Genomic DNA, 19907 nt, shown 5'->3' with positions numbered 1-19907 from the left:
TAGACCCTCTTCCTGTATATCGGCAATTTACGTGTCCTTTGGGATCATGGGGTACATTCAATTTCAATGTTTAAACTGGCGCTAGAAGTGTGAGGGGTGATGCACTATCCATTACATCTTCCTGTATAGTAATCGCCTCACTCTAGAAGAGTATACTCTCGTGGATAGAGCTGCTGTTATCTAACTTGACTGCATTCTGTCCTACCGAAGAATCTTAGATTCTCTAGATGAATACTTAGAGTTGTTCTACATTAAGGAAAGATACTAGTATTAATAAATAAATAATTAAGGCGTGCTTACCTCTTACTAGGACATAATTGTTTCACCCTCAAGTTGGACATGGACAATTTGGAATTGTTTTATTATCCAAATGCATATGGCATATGTGAAAAGATCATTTGGAAGCAAAGAAGGCTACCAAGCAACACGCTAGCAGACTCGGTTTGATTGAGTCTGTTCATGAGTGGTAATGAAATGTGCAACACCTCTCACACCCACTAACACTGGCTACCGTAGAATTCTATGTAGTAAAATTGAATGATCTTCATGATCCCAAAGGACCAGAAACACCGAATTGACTTACCTTCTAGTACTCCTGTTTTCAATGTGGGCAGTTTAGCAATTGTTTACAGTCAAATTAGATTTGAACGAATTATGGTTTTTGGACTTTATTGCTTTTAGATTACCTTTAATACCTCATTTTAATTTTAAGGTAGTGGACGCGCCATGACCATCGGCAATTTCCGTTTGTTTATTTATTCTCCTTATGAGACTTCGGCATTCTTCGGTTGTTATGAAAAGCAATTTTCTGTTATGACCGAACTTGGCGTTGGATGCCGAAATCGCTTACGGGGGATACGTTTTTGCACGGAAACTGCCGATTATCAATACGGGTCCACTACCTTAATACATTTCTGCGTTGTCTTACCTTCAAGTTGGATATGAACATTGTCTGTGTGCCTGCAAGTGTCACTTCCAATTACAAGTTGTCCGTAGTTCTTTACAAAGATGCCTCTTGTTTTTATATTGATATCGTGACCTTGGTTGAATACGAGACGACCTTCATCTTTAATCTCGATCGAATATACGTCAAGGCTGGCGACATCCAGAAGGACACCTTCTTTAATGACAACTTGTGTACTTTTCTGTATGATAAAAGTAATTTCAACTTATCAAGAAATAAAACTAAACGGTACTTACTGTATGGTATACATTTTTACAAACTATATGTTCCGTGACTTTTAAGAAAACAAAAAGTAAAACTGGTCTCGAGTTTAACATATTACTTGTATACTATCGTTATTTTTGTGCAGTTGTTTTTTTTTTTTTTTTTTTTTTTTTTTTTTTTTTTTTTGCAGATATTTTCATCTGAGTTTTAGTTCTAGATATTTGTCATATCAGTTCAAGACAGTTTTAGCATTAAACCCATAGATACTAGGTAGCTCCGTAATATGCTAAATATCCATTAACTACTTTTCACCATAAAGTATACGTCTATGTATAGGATTAAAATACATAAATGAGCTTCATGAAAACAATAGGTATGACAGATGGATCCGCACCTGCGCATCGCGCAGTTGGTCAGGTCAGTTCGCTTAAAGCTATGAATTGGAAATGTTAGCGAAGCGGATCTGACAGACTTTCGCGAGCGCGGGTGGTCTGATCTGTGGTCCATAAACTAGGGTTTTTCTGCCGGTCAAATATATTGATAACAAAATGACAATGTTCTGCGAATTGTGAAAACAATGAAATTTTGTAACGTAGTTGACAGCTGTTAAATAGGCATTTTTCCGCATAAAAATTATAAAGATGATAGGTAGGTTTAGTAGACACTTATTTCCTTCAGTGCCTGAGACGAAATGATCCGCGCACGGTGAGAAAGCTGTTCGCTAACGGTTTCTGTAATTGCAATAGGCCTTAAAAGTGAACAGCATGGATCCTGACCAGACTGCGCGGATGCGCAGGCTGGTCTGGATTCATGCTGGTCGCAAAGCCACTATGTTGGTTTTCTCATGGTGCGGCTCAAATATGTTTACCTCCCACAAGATTCTAGCTTTTTCATTGGTCAAAAGGTTGTCACATATATTTCTGTGACGGACCACCTATTTTCTGTAGAGGATCAGTAGATTTTCAGGTCGTTTGAGGCTAAAACCGTGCGGTCGATTACATAAATCTATTATTAGGTTTATTAATGATCCTGTGGTCAGTATGATAAAAATTATCCCGTTTAGAGTCTTTTGTCTTTAACCTGTGTTAAGCTGGAAGGGTATATATTATACACCAATTGAATGACTTAATTAACACATACCCTGCTAAATTTCTATAATGAACTTTTTTTTCATCTTTCAATTTGGACAGTACCATTAACTGTTAAAAGGTGTGCTTTCCAAAAAGATACTGACTGAATGGTGGACAGTGTAGATCTTGATCAGTAGATGTGCAGGCTGATCAAGATCTACACTGGTCGCAAAGGCAGAATCAATCGTGTCCAGCATAATAAGGGTTAAGACTAATGAGGTGTTTTATAGCATGACATCAGAAACAAATTTTCGTAATTTTTTCTTCAGTATTTGCCTTAAGCTCAGCAGACTTTAGTTTTGAACTATCTACTTGTTAATAGCATCAACAATTGACCGACGATTTATATACGGAGTCGTGCAATAAAAACAGATGTGCATTGAACTAACTTGTTAAGTACTTTGTTATATCCTAGTAATCTGTGTCAGAAAATTTAGCACCATCAGTACTGAAATTGGCATGAAATTTGATATAGCTGTAAATAGTATTATGTTTTTGGATATAGTGTTGATCAGTTTTACTATAAGTATCAAGTATCAAGTTCCTTTGCTGAAGCTCCTTAAAATCAGCTTTGCAAAAACATTTTTTTGTCAGAGTTAAGGAAATGAATCCAGAAAGAACATTCTCTAATATATATTTGAAGCGTATTTTCATATTTTTATCTAATTAAATAAAGCTATTTGATCGCTCATGTTCAAAATCATTATTCACAATATTCTACTGATTTTGTAGTTCTTTACCCGTGAAATATATACTCGGCATGGTCAAGTCGCTGTGATATCTGATATCAATAATGCACACAATTATTTGAATAAATCACTGAAAACATGTAATAAAATGTAAAACCCCTAAAATCAAAGGCATTCAATGGGCGGAATGTTGTTGCAGGACTTCTACAATATATTTTGTCATGCGACCAACACAGATCCAAACGTTCCTACGTGTCCTGCAGTCATCTTATTCTAAATGTCACGCCTCAGTCAATTTACAAACGATTGTAATTATTGCTGTGTTTTTATGAAATAAAATAATTATTAAATATTCTATCCAATTTCATCTTGAAATATGCAAATATTTTACAAATATAAAACAATAAAAACAGAAGTAAGGAATTAGGACAGTTCTCGGGAAATGTTAGAATATAATATTTTTTCTAAAGCTTTTAATGGGACTGGACTCAAGATTTTGGCTAAAAGTGATCTTTCTTTAAAATTCAAGTTTGGTCATATCATGAACATTAGAACATTTTAGAGTTTTTGTTTCTGAAATATTCTTAAAAATGTGAAATCAAATAAAAAAGAAAATATACATGTCCGATTCGGGAATCAAACCCGGCCCAATATTTGCATTAAAAACGTTCTTACTTTCTAAACCAATACACCATAATTCGTACTTAACGATATAGCTTTAGGTTACCGGACGGCTAGACACTTCCTAAAATTAATTAAGTCGATTTACCTCTGGTACCGCTTTACAAACTCATTTCAATTTTGAATGGAAAAATGGGTAAAACAACTTATTCCATTACATATAACCTGTCAGTAACAAAGTTTAACAGCCTTCATAAGAAATATAGCAATACTTTCCTGATATTTATTTTTTTTGGTGTCGTATGATCTTGAGGTCGGTGCCTTTAGGAATTTTGTAAGTACAAATGTATATATATACCGTAAAACTAAATGCTCCTGTTTTGTAAATAATTTTGAAAGTACAACTTCAAACATTATTGTATATCTGACGTAGAGTTAAATGACAAGTACATGTTAAGTAATTCAGGAAGTGCGCACCATAGATTAGCATCAACTGAAAATAATGTATTTACCTCTTGCTGTCCATTTCCATTTATCAGGGGAAAAATCCTTATATAAAACAACTAAATTCAAATTAGTATAATACTCAAACTATTGTTGCTTTTTTATGATTTGAGCCGCGCCATGGGAAAACCAACATAGTGCATTTGCGACCAGCATCGATCCAAACCAGCCTGCGCATCCGCGCAGTCTGGTTAGGATCCATGCTGTTCACTAACGGTTTCTCTAATTGCAATAGACTTTGAAAGCGAACAGCATGGATCCTGACCAGACTGCGCAAATGCACGATGTTGGTTTTCTCATGGTGCGGCTCATTTAATAAATTTGAATGAAAATAGTTAATTAAGCTTCACACTGACCGCAATATCAGACTCATACAGTGTAGAAAACTTTGTCAGCGTTGTATCTTCATGAGGGCACAAGGACCTGACTTCCACAAACACTAACGCGAACGACAAAATAAACACCGTGTGCTTCATGATAACGCCCGTTCTGTTCACCAACAGTGTCCAGCCGTTATTGCGAAGTAAGCAGTTGGCGCAGTCTTAAATAGAACCACTCTACAAAAGTTCAAGTAAAGTACACCTGCTCTTTTATTTTAATTATAATAATATCCCTGAGGTTATTACCAATGTAGACGTTTGGCCGCCGTATTGATATTATTTTTGGTAACACACAAGCAAGTCGGCTGGTTAAGTGATAAGACAATTTAATTATTTTCTATAGAATTTTCATGGATTATCCAGATTTAAGCAGAACCAATTTACTGTTGATATTACTAAGATCACAATCTCAAGTGGATTAATTACATTTCATCTGTACCATAACAATAAATATTGATATTAAACGCAATTTTAGACTTAATCTTATGCCGCCCACGTAATATTAGTAAAAATTGTTCTTTCAAACTTCATATATTAGTTTTTGTTCTTTATTTCACCTTACGAATTACTAATGTACTTCTATAATCAAATTCCCTTTTTATGATGCCGTAGATGTAAAAGGCATTAGTTCAAATGTAAATGGCCGCGTAACAAATCCTCTAACACATAATATTTGCAAATATCTAAATACAGTTATTGTCGACGAATAACGTTTTAGCAGTTTGACTTCTTCTGGAGAATTCTCTCTTTTCCTCCAAACAATTATTTTGTGTGTGTCGTTATACACCGTCACAGTTTTGCATAATAAAATTCCACATATTTTTCTGTGTTGATGTATAATTTTACTAAATATGAAAATAAATCGGTTCGTTTTAGAAACTATTAATACATGGCAACCCGGAATTACTAGATATAACGTAAAAAAATTCAAAGAAACAGTGCAGCATTACTGAGAATGTACAACTATTCAAAAATTTACGATTCTAACCTCATGAAAAACCATAATCAAAACAATACTTGGAAAATCATACATATGTATATCAAATGGAACAGTAACTTTATATTATTTCAAATGAGGACAACCCAAAGTAAATATTAAAACGTTTAAATTATGAACACAGAGCTCTGTTCATGCAACACAGAGCTATCTCCTTAGCGATATGACTATCTCCTTCACGACAGAGCTATCTCTCACAATAAAAAGTGAATAATTCTACTCCCGAACCATTTTCGGTACATATTTTATTTCCAAATGCATTGTATATTTTACAGCTATCTCACGCCTACTCGGTTTACTTCTTAATATTAGTTAAAATGTAAATATTTGACCATGAAAGTGCTTTCATGACGAAATGGCCAAATTTACTGCAAAATCAGCTTGTTGGTAAACATCACCACGGCCACAAATTAAGAATGAATTAGCAAACTTAAAGTTCTCTGTAAAGTTAAATCATATCTACATCGCCTATACCATTCCCCGATTTGTGATATTCGATACACTGCTTTTCTTGCATACCAGACGGGGATTTCCGGTATTTTTACCGGTGCTGGAAAAATCTATCTTACAACCCGGGGTGTAAGATGACTCTCGTGCTTTAAATGACGTATTACGAACTACATATATGTAGAAGATTTATGTAGTTATTTATAATTTATTTCGAAAAACGGAATAAAAATCCAATACCTTGACAGTTCCTCTTTGTTCCTGATAGTATATTTCTCGATTCAAAACAGGTTATTTTATCAAAAATTCATAACGTTACGCTGGAACTGATAAAAGGTTACATTCTACAAATTCAATTCCTTATTTATTTCATATTAATAACAAAACATTCAGACCTCATTTTCAGCACTTTAGAGCATTTCAATGATATGAAAACCATATATGGTCATTTAGTATAACATGTCTTCTTATCAAAAATAGAAAAATATTGACATGTTATGTTGTATATAAGAAAAATAATCTGTTCTGAGAAACATCACCCTCTAAAAATGCCCCCATGAAAACAGCCGTTTAGCAGTTACGCGTAGGAAGACATTTTTCGCAAAGAATAAAACTTATTCCAAGAAATTTACAATGAAAATGGTCTAGATCTATTCTCAATACTATAAGCAATAAACGTAAGCCAAAAATTTAACTGTCACCTCCTCATGTCACTCATTATACCAGATTTCATCCATAGAATGGAACTACATTTTGGACTACTTCACATGTAACACTGAGTAGTCACTTCCGGTTTGGTGTAATCCGTCCTAAAACAAAACCGGAACTAAACATTGTTATTTGTCTTTGGAACGTCATGACGTCTTTCCTGTTTACGGACGTTGATTTCCCGCGCTTTGTTTAAATACGCTGCTATAAGAAATAGTTCTAAAAAGAAAGCCGTTCGACTGATTTTATTTTTATTACTATATCTTGATATCGGTATGCAAGAAAAAGATTCTGTCACTGGTTATAGGTGCAGAAGGGAATATCCGGCTCTCGGGTAACTGTTTAGGCGGTAACTCGGTAGGAACCTCGTTACCGCCTAAACAGTTACCCTCGAGGCCGGAAATTCCCATCTGCACCTATAACCAGTGAAAGAATCTTATAGTAAAAATGCAAAAAATATGATAACACTCACCTTTGTTGATGTTCTTTTATCGCGACGTGCACTACCTCGGAAGTTGAGACAGAGCAGTTTACCGTATACCTCTTAAAGAGGTAGCTCTGTAGTTTACCAGGCGTGAGTAAGCCAAACGAAAATTTTTATTGGATTTGTTTTGTCTTACTGCGTCGAGTATTTTCGTGGCTCACTGCACTGCGTCGATTATGCAGGCAAACGAATCTAGTTTCTTACAACGGTAAAATTCAACATACAATTTCTACAACAATGAAATTTACGTAAACTGGTGTTACTTGAGCAAACTTGCGTTACTTTTTAATTTCGTATGTATAGGTGAATAGATTAAACATAACAAGTCATATTTGTTTTTCACGTAAAGACAACTTTACTCAACATCTAAATTGTATATAACAACTATTTCCAGCCGAGCCCACCTCTCCACCTTCAGTCTAGACCGATACTGCTGGAAGTAGTACCAATCACCAATACATTTATGATATTTTCTTTCAGTTTTAGATGCAAAGCGCTTGTTCAATAAGAATAATAAATTGTTTTCTTTCACTTAAGTAAATAATACTTAATACCTGTTCAGTACACATGTTTACTAAATGTACATACGTTATCAAGTAAGTATCAAAGCTGCTTGTCCTTTAACCAGTCTTCGAAAGAACCCTTTTATCTATTTGATTGTGCAGAAAACGTTTTAGCTATATTATTGTTAAACTGAAATGTTGACCTTTTCTGATTTGTATAAAAGACACATTTTGGTCTAAAGTACCTATGGTACTTACAGAAAGTGGGCAAACCATAATGACAATTTATGGGTGTTTTTTTTTTTTTTTTTTTTGAAAAAATGCAGCTTAAACTGAACAAGTCTAGCTTTTAAAAAAAAAGCTAGAAAGTGGCTCGCTTTGCTCTTGTTCAAACAGGGCAGTTATGAAGCACAGTGATATGCCAGTGAAAATTATAGGGCCTGTGATGCCTGGATAGGTCAGTGGTAGAACGTTTATTATGGGTACACAGGTTATGTGTTCAATGCCTGAACGTGAGCAGAAATTCCCTTGCTTTTTGCTTAGCATTAAAAAGAAAACCAACTTCATCTCTCTTGTACATTCATGGCGATGGATATCATATAGCGTAATATAAGTTGCAGCAAGAAGAACCGAAAAGGAACGAAGGGTACTGTATTCTGTGTTGAGAACGCCTTGAAATTTTGCCTTATTACTATTTCAGATCTTGTTTACATAGTTCTGAGGCGTATATTCATTCATTTTTTCCAGAAAAGGAGCAATCTGAATCTTTCTGCATAATTTCAACAGTTACAATAAGGGACAGGCAATCGATGCATTTTCTACTTGCATAGATTGGTCCTTTGCGTGTCATTGAGCTTCTTTGTGTTCATTAATATAAGATGGTTGCGGCCTATGTGGATTACATGACATTTTCGTAAACCAGCTTTCGATTGGTCACTTTTTGTAAGCCTGCTTTCGATTGGACACTTCTCGTAAAGGAAACGCTATTTTGTTTTCTTGGTTGCTGGCTTGCATTTATAATGAAAGTAAAAAGCTGAGAGCCAGGTTTAGGAGATGTTCTGCCTTTTAGGTAGATTTAATAGTAAAATCCTATCGTAATACTGGCTCGTCGAGACGAGCCAGCATAACGATGTAGACAATGTGCATAAATCTCTATCAAGATCAATAAAATAGATTAAGTATCATTTTACTACGTTATCAATCGGAACGTTTTCAGTGTATTAACACAGATAAAAATGTGAGCAAGTACTCGTTTTCGTTTCCTCCTCAGTCGCCATCAGCAAAAGACGATATGATAAAGTTAGGCCCGCAATATGATTGTTTACCTGGAATCAATGATGGAAAGAATAGTTCATCCAAACGGTATGCAAACATTAATCAAAGTCAAAGCGCAGTTTAAGAGACTATACAACAAAATTTGTGTAGCCACAGAGCAGTATGAGGTACCTAGTACAGTAGGTCAATAAAATCTGTAAAAATCTATGTGGTCATCAGCGGTTGCAAAGATTCCTTGAAGGGTTGTCCATTTATCATTACATAAAATGTTCTTTGTACAAGAACTGATGCAGAAAGTAATATAAATTCTAGATTTATTGATTTATTGCGAGAGATGACTGAATAATTTAATTTTCTACAGGTGTAGAGACTTACCCTAAACCCTCTTTACACAAGGGAAACAATCTGTTTATATAGTGAAATTGTTTAGTGAATACCGTTTGTTAATCCTAATCCTGTCCATGTTATATCAGTGCAATGGAAAAGTAATCCATCTATGTTAAATGCTATGCATGATAAGACAGCCATGCATCTGACAGTCCTGAAATTGATTTCTTTGATTTTCTCATATTTCTAGATGTTTTTCCCATACTTTGACGCATATATATGGGTAGTAGAGATTGTTCTCTTTCCAGCAGTAGCCTTTTTAACATATTTTACCTTGTGAAATTCTGTGGGATTTGACATTAAAAATGTGTTTGTTGACAAATTTCACCACAGAAAATGTCACATTTTCCCCAGGGCATTAACTTATTTGATCTTTACACAGTTTTCTATTCAGATTGCTAATCCTTGTGGCAATTATGCATGCTTTTCCCTGTCAAAGGGTAAAAAGTGCATAGTTTTCATGGGGTACTAGGTCAAGAGCCACCTAAGCCTACAGTAAAGTCATAGCGGAGTTGTCTCCAGATTTTCCAAATATTTTACCCGGGATCGTTTTTTCAGCTCAAAACTTTTTTTCCCGAAAATTATACTTAAGGTATTAGGCCCATAATAGCGTACCTCCTTTTTGAAGAGTATTCAATTCCTACCATAAACCTACTTTGACTGCAATTTTCATTCAAGACTTGTTATTGATTTATTGTACAAAAGTGGAAAAAATTCATTTGATAAGTGATTTCTTGCAGTTCAAAGTGAATTTACCTCTGAAATAGAAGGGGTAGAGTTAGACATCTTTAAAAATACTGAGTTACGTGCGGTAAAAGTTCTCTATTTTGCCTTCATTCTTTAGTTTTCATATTGTGGAAGAAATGTAGATAGGTTTTACTTCTGTCCCAAGGTTATTATTGCATGAAGTGAGCAAAATTCAAAACAGACCCGCAGGATTCGACCTTGATTTTTCAATATTGAAGTTAGAATTCTGCCACATTAAATCCGTTTACTTAAGGCACCTTAGAAAAAAATATACTGACAGTTTTATTTGAAGTTTTATAATTGTTTACCAATAGTTGGATGTTTCTTTCATAGAAAATAATGGTATAATGAATTCTCTGCAAATGTTTTGGATAAAGGCCGCCACTTTGAAATTTGTCTCTACTTGAGCTTGAGGAAATACCATAAATTACACAAAATTTATAAAAAAAAAAACGGCACGATAAAAGTCTTTAAAAATTTGCAACAAAGTGCGAAGCCTGGTCAACTGTAAGAATATACCAAGCAAATGCCATTTTTCAAACATTACTATTAGGGGCATAATACCTTAAAATATGTTTTCAGTCTATATACTTTGATGCAGTTAGCTACACATATATCTAAAATAGATTGTTCCTACTTGAAGTTTGTATTTTTAGTTACACTGCTTAACAGGTGTTTTGAATATGTTCATCAAAACGAACGCTTTGATTTTCACTTTTTATTTCAAATATATATAAACATTATAATATTTTACAAAAATATATTTACATACTATATTTAAAATCAATGGTATTTAAACAAAAACAAGCTCATGACTAGACAACAGTCAAATATTTATATTATCAACATTTCGAAATATGTGTAGAATATCTAGTTCTGCAGTAAAGGTGTCTCTTCCGATATGTCTCGATTTCTTTTTCTTCGTATTTGCAAAGCACACGTAAACATCATTGCACCTACGAGAATAACTCCTGATGCGACCCAAAAGGGGTAAGTGTACGATCCGGTATAATCACGCAATGATCCTGAAAATAATTAATCAATATTTAGCATTCAAAGCACAAATCGAGTAAACTTTCCAAAACAAGGTTTTATCAATGAAATCTGTTTATGAGTAATCCGGATAATCTAATTTGTTCATTCTGCTTATCCTCGCGAGATATCAATGAAACATTCAAGCACTAATGGCAAAATTTCCCTTAGAGTAAGTTTAGTATTGAATCACGTTGCCTCATGATTTCTGTACACCATAATAATTTACTATTTAAATAGACATAAACATATAAATGCCTACCACTGATTGGACCAGCCACAGCACTTCCGATACCATTTAGTGTGAAGTGGACTCCAATTGCATTAGATAATCTGTCTATGCCAACTATCTTCAGTGTCGTCACACTGAAGACTGACACAAAAACGCCATAAGGTATTCCAATAAGCCCAAGAAGGAGTAAAAGTTGTTTTAAATCTGTCACTGCAACAAGCCCTGCCATTGCAGCAGACGTTACAATGGAAGCACAAATTGGAACTGACAAAGCTGGAACGCGCTTTGACTGCAACACAAGACCAGGTAGCAGACGACCAAATATGCTAAACATATGAACTAGAAGTAGTCCAAATGTAGCATTATCTTCACTTAAACCGGCGTCCAGAAATAAATCGACAATGAAGATGAACAAAATTCCTAGTGCTGGATAGGCGACCGCTAAACCAATAGCAAACAATACAAAACTTGGATTACATGCCAAATGTTTCAAGGATTCCCCTATGGATTCTCTCCTTGTGTTTTGAATTGTACAGGTAACCATTGTGTCTTCATCATTTCGTTTTACATAACTTTGCTTAAAGTCGGCATGTTCTGCTGCGTGTCTGTTTATTATATTCACATGCTTTATTTTAGGGCATCCCCCGTTCCTCACATTTACTACTTTGTCGTCTTCGGTACAGTTTGTTACCCCTCCATATCCCCTTTCATTTTGACTAGCATCGCTGCAACTCCACAGAGCTCTATTTGCATTGGCGTCAACTTTCTCTTTGACCTCTGTGTCGTTTGTGTTCTGTTCCGTTAAGTGTACAGCTTTGCGACTTTTGAACTCATCGTCTCTCCACAGGAGAGATGCTGGTAAAATTTGCAAATAAATGCCACCGACAATCAACAATGTTCCTTTCAAACCAAAATGATCACTGAAAATATATATTAAAACCCTCACTAACTTCAGTAAGAACAGGTCCACAGAATGGTTAGATAAACATTTTACGAAATATCAAGTGAATTCATACAAGAACTTCGGTCACTATCATATGCTTCTAGCCTACATTTTGAATGCAAAATTCTCATGAAGTATTTAAGCATTACCCAAATCGTTTCGAATCACATATAAACCAATGCGTTAGTTAACTTATTACACCAGAAACTGGTTTGTATCTGTTCTTATCAAGATGTTTTTCTTATTTAATCTGGGTCAGTGTATATTTTTGTGAAAAAATAAAATATTTAATTTCCGTAAAAATATAATGTTCTCACTTTACGGTAGTTTCAAATATATGAATTCCAATTGAAAAAAGTGGCAAAATCTGTTTATTTAGGGAAAAAATAACATTTTATGATTACAATCGTATAAATAAATAAAAAAAAATAGAACGAGATTTTTGCAAACAAGCTGTACTTGATTTAACAACATGTACATGTCTATAAACTCTGTTATAAGTGATGGCAGATATGTTTGTGCTGCATAACATTAATACTAAGTAAAGGCAGGCATTTTATCAGGGCCGTAGGGTGGGTTCTCACTGTAAATAAATACCAGTGGCACATAAAAATGTAATAAAAATGTATCCGAAATGACAGTTCTTTGTGGGGCTTGCCTAAGGAAGCTGTATCGGAAAAAGTTAACTCGGGATGAGTTTGACTGCAACCCTGCTAAAGATAATGTTGTGCAAATCAAGGCTTTAGTTGTGGGCAAAACACATTCGAAATGTGTCATTTGTAGGGCTAAAGAAGAAGCAGGTCGCTGCTGAAACTCGGCTGGACCTTTTAGTTCGTTTTCGAGTCTAGCCGCATTTCTATATGCCATCTGCATGGAAAGCGACTTGACACATCACTTTTAAGGCATCACACTGAATGTGTAACGGTCACTGATATGACCTGCGAAGAAGCTACTGTTCTTGACCTATGCATCACAGGCATATCAATGCCAAGCGTTATTTCTGTTGGATAGACTACAGTCAGGATCCGATTAATCGCTGCGCACATATTGCCTCTTTGTTGTGGTTTTTGGAACTAGTCCTTAACAAAGAACAATCTTCAATTCAGTATTCACAAAAGGAAGATCATGAAGTAATAAATGCGTGTGACATTTAGTATGTGTCTAATAGAAATAAATATAAACGCACAGAAAAAGATGTGAATAAAATAAAGAAATGAAAAAGATATAAAAATACAAAAAAAGGAAAACAACTAACTTCCTCATCGCTGGTGGTGTGCGCGTCGCGAGGCAGGCATGCAGGAGATTCTCTGGTGTATTGCTAGTGTTTTATAGCACAAATCTGCCAATCTAGTGCAACAAACAACCAGGATAAGCCAATAAAAATTTAACCCAATGAATAATAATGAACTCACCGTATTTGCTTCTCTCACTATTTTACATGTATAGCATACCCATTTGTACGCTTTGCAAACATGTGTATGTTATTTGTTATAAACCGATGTGAAAATATGTGAATATCAAAATATTTAAAATGAATATAAAAAGTTTTGGTTAGTTTACATTTGGGAACACCCTGTAGTTAATTTTTGTTTTGTTTAAAGCACTGTTCCCCCCTTTGCATTAACACAATAGTCACAGAAAATTTGTATAATTAATATCTACATATGCTGGCCAAATATGGTTTTTATGCACGGGGGTGGGGGGTGGGGGGGGGGGGGAATGTTGTATAAAGAAAAATAGTTTTATAATGTATATAACAGGGTACGTAATTCTATTTGGAGCCAAAAAGCACCGTTTTATGAAACAAATATTTAAAATTTGACTTTAATCTCAAGCATGTACTTTGGTGGTATTTGTAATTAAATATTTATTTCTTAGTGGTTTATTTTTCACTCTTGGAGCAGGCAAATTCATTTAAAAGCGTCCTTAGTCCTTTAGAGAACTACGTGTTTCTGTAGTTATTTTAATGCTCAAGATGACTACCGTCCACGAACAGGCTCAATCAAACCGAGCCTGCAACATTTTCGTTTTTGTTGTGTTGAGCGACCTGTGGAGTTTCCACTTTTTCTATTTTAACGAATACATGTTTGTATAACGGAACAGTTAAAGTATAATTAATCATCTCCATTTTTTTTATCTTTATAAATGGTCTGCTATAAGGCCTTTCGTACATAAACAAGGTATGTTTTTACCTAAGGTATTTAAGAACAAATGGGAAAATCATTCCTCCGAGTCCTCCAGCTGCACTCTGTATAGACATCAAAATATGACGCTTCTCTCCAGAAAAGTGTTTTCCGATTGATATTGAGGATGCTATATATAGACAAGATGACCCAAATGCTGGAAAACAATATTAAACTAAAAACAATAATAAATTTTATTTGTCAATTTTATAACATCTGTTTATTCATTAAAACAAAATTCTTACAAACTGTCTTCAGTGAATTTTGTAAAAAAAGAAGCATTACCATTTACGATACATTAACTTATTTTGTAGCTAATAGATGAGAAGATATATTGCTAAATATTATTAAATACATGACAGGAATTTATTTGCGCTTGTATTTATTAGATGTCAAGTGAAATTATTGTTTAAAAATGTAAAATAAGGAAAATGACGATAACAATTAGATAGTATAATTTCAAAAGGGACAATTAAGTAATTGGCAAAAAGAGAAAATTCTACAATATTCAGAGGCCTATGATGATGCTGTTGAACATTCATTCGTTTCCACTGTTATATAGTTGATTTTCGTCGATTGCAATCTAAAAGAAATCTGTTATGTAAACAAATATCAAATAAAAATAGTAGAGAAAAAAAATCACAAGAACAATTGTCCCGACTTTGTATCATCCATTTAAGTACCAGATGTACAATGTGATTAGCCGTAATAACCTTAATCAAGAATGACATCTGATCATTATACCTATAATAATCATTATCTTTTTAAAAACAAATAAGTATACTGTTAAGAAAAGTATCAAAGTCATTTTTAGATATCGCAAAAATAGTTCATTGATATCCTTAAAACAATTAATGAAAAAGAATCACGTAGTATGGATTACGCAAATAAAACAATTTACATTCACCTAGTGGTAGAAACTGTGGAACTTTAATCTGAAAATAAATGTGTACTTGTTGACACATATTTCTTAAACGTAGTGGTTATGTTTCAAACATGCTTGATTCACATGCTTATGAACAAGTCTTTCTTGTTTATATCGTACATCCATTTATCATTGACCAGTATAAATGACATCAAATAATGTTAGATAAAAATGTGCAGTTTACATATAGGATTAAATCCATCTAAGTCTAAAATGATTTAGAGAGTTAATGCATCAAATGGTACACTTATCCAAAGTACGAAGTTGGTTTTATGACGACATTATTCAAAATGTTAAACAAAATAAAAATAAATACACAATTAATACATAAAACGTATAATCTAACCTAAAATTATTCCAATGCTGATATCCAGAATTAAAATGGAAGAGGCGAAATATGATAATACAAGACCAGAAGTGGCTAGACATGAGCCAAAAACCCCAGCTGGTAGCGTACCAAATCGCTGGACCACCGCACCACTGATCATTCCTGAATAATATAAGATAAACTCTAGACAGCTAGAGATTTAACGTGTTCTAGATTTACATTTCAGTAAAAACTATTGTTTTTCACACAAAAGATATTACGAAAAGAGTCAACAAAAATTGTTGCAATTGCTGCTATTCCTAATATTTTACAATATAAGTATATTTTTCTACATTGCTTGAAACATCTGTAAGAAGATCCTTTGGAAGCATAAAATGCAAGCAATCAAATTAATAGCAGATTCGAATTGATTGCATATGTTCCGTTCAGCAGTATCGGAAAGTGCAGAAAATGCAAACCGGACCTGGGACAAACAAATATGACCAGACTAATAAAAGCCCTTGTTTTCATCCTAAATGAGTCCAAAATGAAAAATATGTAGTGAAATATGAGCCCCTTTCAAAAGATACATATGTCTATTGAAGACCAGAATCTCGAGATTTGAGCCTGTGAGCATTGTGTTCACTTCCCGGGCCGTTGTGAAATAAATTCTCCAGACAATTAAACAAACTATCTATCCCTATGTCTTGTGTACATTTAGTTACAAAATGAGACCGACCCCAAGTCTCTAACCCTTTCCGTTCATGAAATATCTATCAGGAAACGAGTGCCTTCCTGCTGCAAGTCCCTGGTAGATAAAAATGCGGCACAACGAATCGGTTCGTAAACATAGACTAACACATGGTTTTCAGCCGAGTACGGATCCAATTCACTACAAATCACTAAAAAATATAACTAAATACATAAACTGGGGCCACTCACAATCGTCAGTAGCATCTCATTCTCCACGGTCTTTCGATTGCATTCTATGCCATTGAACAGAATTCCTTCGGTATTTTGGAACGTAATTTTTGATTGGCCAATAGCGACACATCTCCGAAAGAACCACAAAGTTTCGCTTAAAATTACTCGGATATCATCATATCGCTTAGACTAGCTCCTAGACTATGATATATCTTTTTTTACATTTTTATGATTAAATGTAGTGAACTGTGCCAGTCTATATTCTGAGTCCAATGTCATAATAATTTCAACATCATTCCTCTGTGAAAATTTCTAAAATAGTCAGGCTTTTGTCTTTATGAAATTAAATTCATTAAAAAAGGAAAAATGTAGAAATATATTATTATCAGTCTAGTGGCTAGTCTACATATCGCTTTCAACGGCGGAGAATGCAATCGAAAGACCAACGATGCAACTGACGGTCGCGAGAGGCCTTAATTTGCATGTTTAGTTATACTTGTAAGTAATGGCAAGTGAATTTGACCCGTGCTCGGCTGACAACAATATTTTAGTTCATGTTTTCGTACCGTTTCGTTGTGCCGCATTTCTATCTACTTGGGACTTGCAGCAGAAAGGCACTCGTTTTCTGACAGATATTACATGAACGGGAAGGGCTAGAGACTTGGGGTCGGTCTCATTTTGTAACTAAATATACGCAAGACATAGGGATACTAATCCACCGACAATTTTTGACAGTGACGTCATTTTGTCAACAAACTATAAATAACCACGGTATATCCCCAAACGGATGTATACTTATAATAGATAGAAATATGTCCCTATCGTATCAGAAACTCTAAGTAAAGTATGGCCCAGTGGATGTGTTGGCTACTTGTCACGCAGACGATATAAGTTCGAAACCAGCGGTAGGCGATGACATTTTATGTACTTTTTGTAGCAAAAAAAAAATGTTTGAAAGACCAGTTACATTTGCTTCCTTGATTTGGAAAAATGTTGTTTTTGAATGTTTTATTTTTATCAATAATTCATTTTTAAATTAGTATGAAGTATTCCAAATGTTAAAGCAACATATACCTGTCTCGCCGTCCGCCTATTGTGTTTTAGAATAGATATTGCTTTCTCGTTATTCTCCAAAGGCTTGTTACAGTTAAAAACGTGTTCATAGCCATTTAGCCATTTTATGTGGAGTGAAATGACAAACGTTTTCTACACAATTTATTTTGTACGCATAATTCGTGATGCACTAGAAAATCAAGATAACTCTATAGTTGAATAAAAAAAATATCGTGCAGGAAAAAGTTCCGCCGACCGGATTCGAACTCGGTATTTTTCGGTTACTACGACAGCGCCGTTATCCTCTGGGCTACATATCCATGCGGGCTATGGGTAAAAAAAACATAATGATAACCCAGTACAATATAAGGTAAACATTGGAAAGTAAACACAACATGACGTCACTGTCAGGTATCCCTGGTCGGATAGTAGATAGTTTGTTTAATTGTCTGGAGAATTTATTACACAACGGCCTGGGAAGTGAAACCATTGCTCGCAGGCTCGAATCTCGAGATTCTGGCCTTCAGTAGACATATGTATCTTTTGAAAGGGGCTCATATTTCACTACATATTTTTCATTTTGGACTCATTTAGGATGAAAAGAAGGGGTTTTATCAGTCTGGTCATATTTGTTTGTCCCAGGTCCGATACTCGTGCCTGTACTTAAGCCCATTAGCAACGGCTCAGGATGAATCCTACTACAAAGATATTAAATGGACTGTATGATCCCAAAGGACCAGAAGATATAACAACAATGTAAACAACAATGTAAACCTAAATTGTATTAGATAAAACACTTGTTATTTCGCAATATTTAAATTACAACTCACATCTGAAGATACCGAAGATGTAAGTACATGACACAATCAAAACATTCAGTGTTTTATATTTCTATCATTGCATAAAGATTAAAAAAAGTTCAGCGATCGAAAAATTCTTACCGGTTCCAAATCTCACAGCCATAAGAATAGATTGCACCATTGCGGCCTCCGACCTACCAACATGGAATGTTGTCATGATGTTAACGTACAAAGTGCCGAATGAAAACATGAACCCTATATCCAGCATCATTGATAGACTTGCTGTTATAAATATCAACCATCTGTGACAGCTGTCATTTCTAAAATTATACAGCAATACAACGATAAATATTTTATTTTCTCTTACTTTATATGCTAAAGAGCAAAAAAGCAACATTCTCCTTAAATCTGAAAATATATCCGGCTTAAAACGATTTAAAGCCAATGTAAAATCCATATGTTATCCAAAATTCAAACGTGCATGATGCATATTACATGTACATATCTAAACAATCATAAAATAGCAAAATATCGTTTTAAATTGCATATTGGCCTACTTTGTATCAATATCTGATCTTTCGTAAGTCTTTTTGTTTTTCATATCGTATCTAAATTTAAAGACAACTGAAAATAAAATATCCAAGAAACAATGACTTCGAAAAAGTTTATAGATTACGACAAAATAGTCGAAATATATGGATTAATTTCCAAACTAATCTAAAGGAAAGAAGATATAATCTGATATTAAATAGACTACATGGAGTCAGTTCTGGCTTAAACTGGTAGCTAAACAAAATAAGTAACCACTCTACGCAAAAACAAAATTAAAAGAGTATGCACGCTAGTGTTTTGATTCCGTGAGTACACATATATTATTTGAAGGATCTCGCAAATAGCGTTTATTTTTGAACATCAATACATTTTTGTTAGCCACTTGAAAACAAAAATAACGCACGTAGTAAAGACTGTTCTAGATTATCAATGTCCATGAGTATATTTAACTTATTCATTATCAGATTTTCACTAAATGACACAAGCTAATTTTTATCTTGATCACAAGTGTTGAAATTATTTGGCGACATGCAATTATATCTTCTGCTTACCAGTGAGGATAAAACAGGACAATCGTTGTGTCCACCAGCTTTATCCTTGTTCGATTTTTTTCTTTCTGTAAATGACAATATGAAATAGACTAGATTATTTTATACGACTGGATCCTGTTTATTTAGAATAAGTCACGTTTCTTTTTTTGTTATTCCTATTCTTTATTTTCATTCCGATAATAAAATTTGGCATCTCTTCGCTGTGATATATCATTCAAGATTAAGAAAAAAAATCTTCAAGTGTTCAAGATTCAAACGCTTACTCGGTGTCAACTGTTTTCAGCATCCGATGAAACCTATGTTATGTAAATTATTTTCTTGTGTGATTCTTTGCAAAGAATCTATATAAGACCCTTAGGAAGCAT

At 34.3% G+C, this 19907-nt stretch overlaps 2 protein-coding genes across 4 annotated transcripts in view; both read right to left on the bottom strand.

Moving 5' to 3' along the window:
* Nucleotides 1-3060, bottom strand: part of LOC123535691 (cell surface hyaluronidase-like) — a 39364-nt gene extending 36304 nt beyond the window's left edge. Inside the window, exons 1-2 of the mRNA XM_053527861.1 lie at nucleotides 3039-3060; nucleotides 929-1168 (exon numbers count right to left, since the gene is read on the bottom strand). Coding sequence (XP_053383836.1) covers nucleotides 929-1168; nucleotides 3039-3060 — 262 coding nt within the window. The remainder of the gene's footprint in view (nucleotides 1-928; nucleotides 1169-3038) is intronic.
* Nucleotides 3061-10743: 7683 nt separating this feature from the next.
* LOC123536978 (monocarboxylate transporter 1-like) lies at nucleotides 10744-19218 on the bottom strand. Of its 3 annotated transcripts, none has more exons than XM_045320506.2 (6): nucleotides 19197-19218; nucleotides 18581-18759; nucleotides 15702-15845; nucleotides 14440-14587; nucleotides 11335-12224; nucleotides 10744-11065 (listed from the first exon to the last, which is right to left on the bottom strand). In XM_045320506.2, the coding sequence occupies exons 2-6, from the start codon at nucleotides 18708-18710 to the stop codon at nucleotides 10911-10913; spliced, it is 1467 nt and encodes a 488-aa protein (XP_045176441.2). In that variant the 5' UTR covers nucleotides 18711-18759; nucleotides 19197-19218; the 3' UTR covers nucleotides 10744-10910. The 3 variants fall into 3 exon arrangements, with proteins under 3 accessions (XP_045176441.2, XP_045176440.2, XP_053384257.1); XM_045320505.2 differs by lacking the exon at nucleotides 19197-19218 and adding an exon at nucleotides 18997-19179; XM_053528282.1 differs by lacking the exon at nucleotides 19197-19218 and having other exon boundaries at nucleotides 18581-18990.
* Nucleotides 19219-19907: the final 689 nt, after the last annotated feature.

Source organism: Mercenaria mercenaria, chromosome 17, assembly GCF_021730395.1.
Source record: "Mercenaria mercenaria strain notata chromosome 17, MADL_Memer_1, whole genome shotgun sequence".
NCBI classification, from domain to species: Eukaryota; Metazoa; Mollusca; class Bivalvia; order Venerida; family Veneridae; genus Mercenaria; species Mercenaria mercenaria.
Note: the sequence above shows the minus strand (reverse complement) of the source record. Positions and strands in the feature narration are given on the sequence as shown.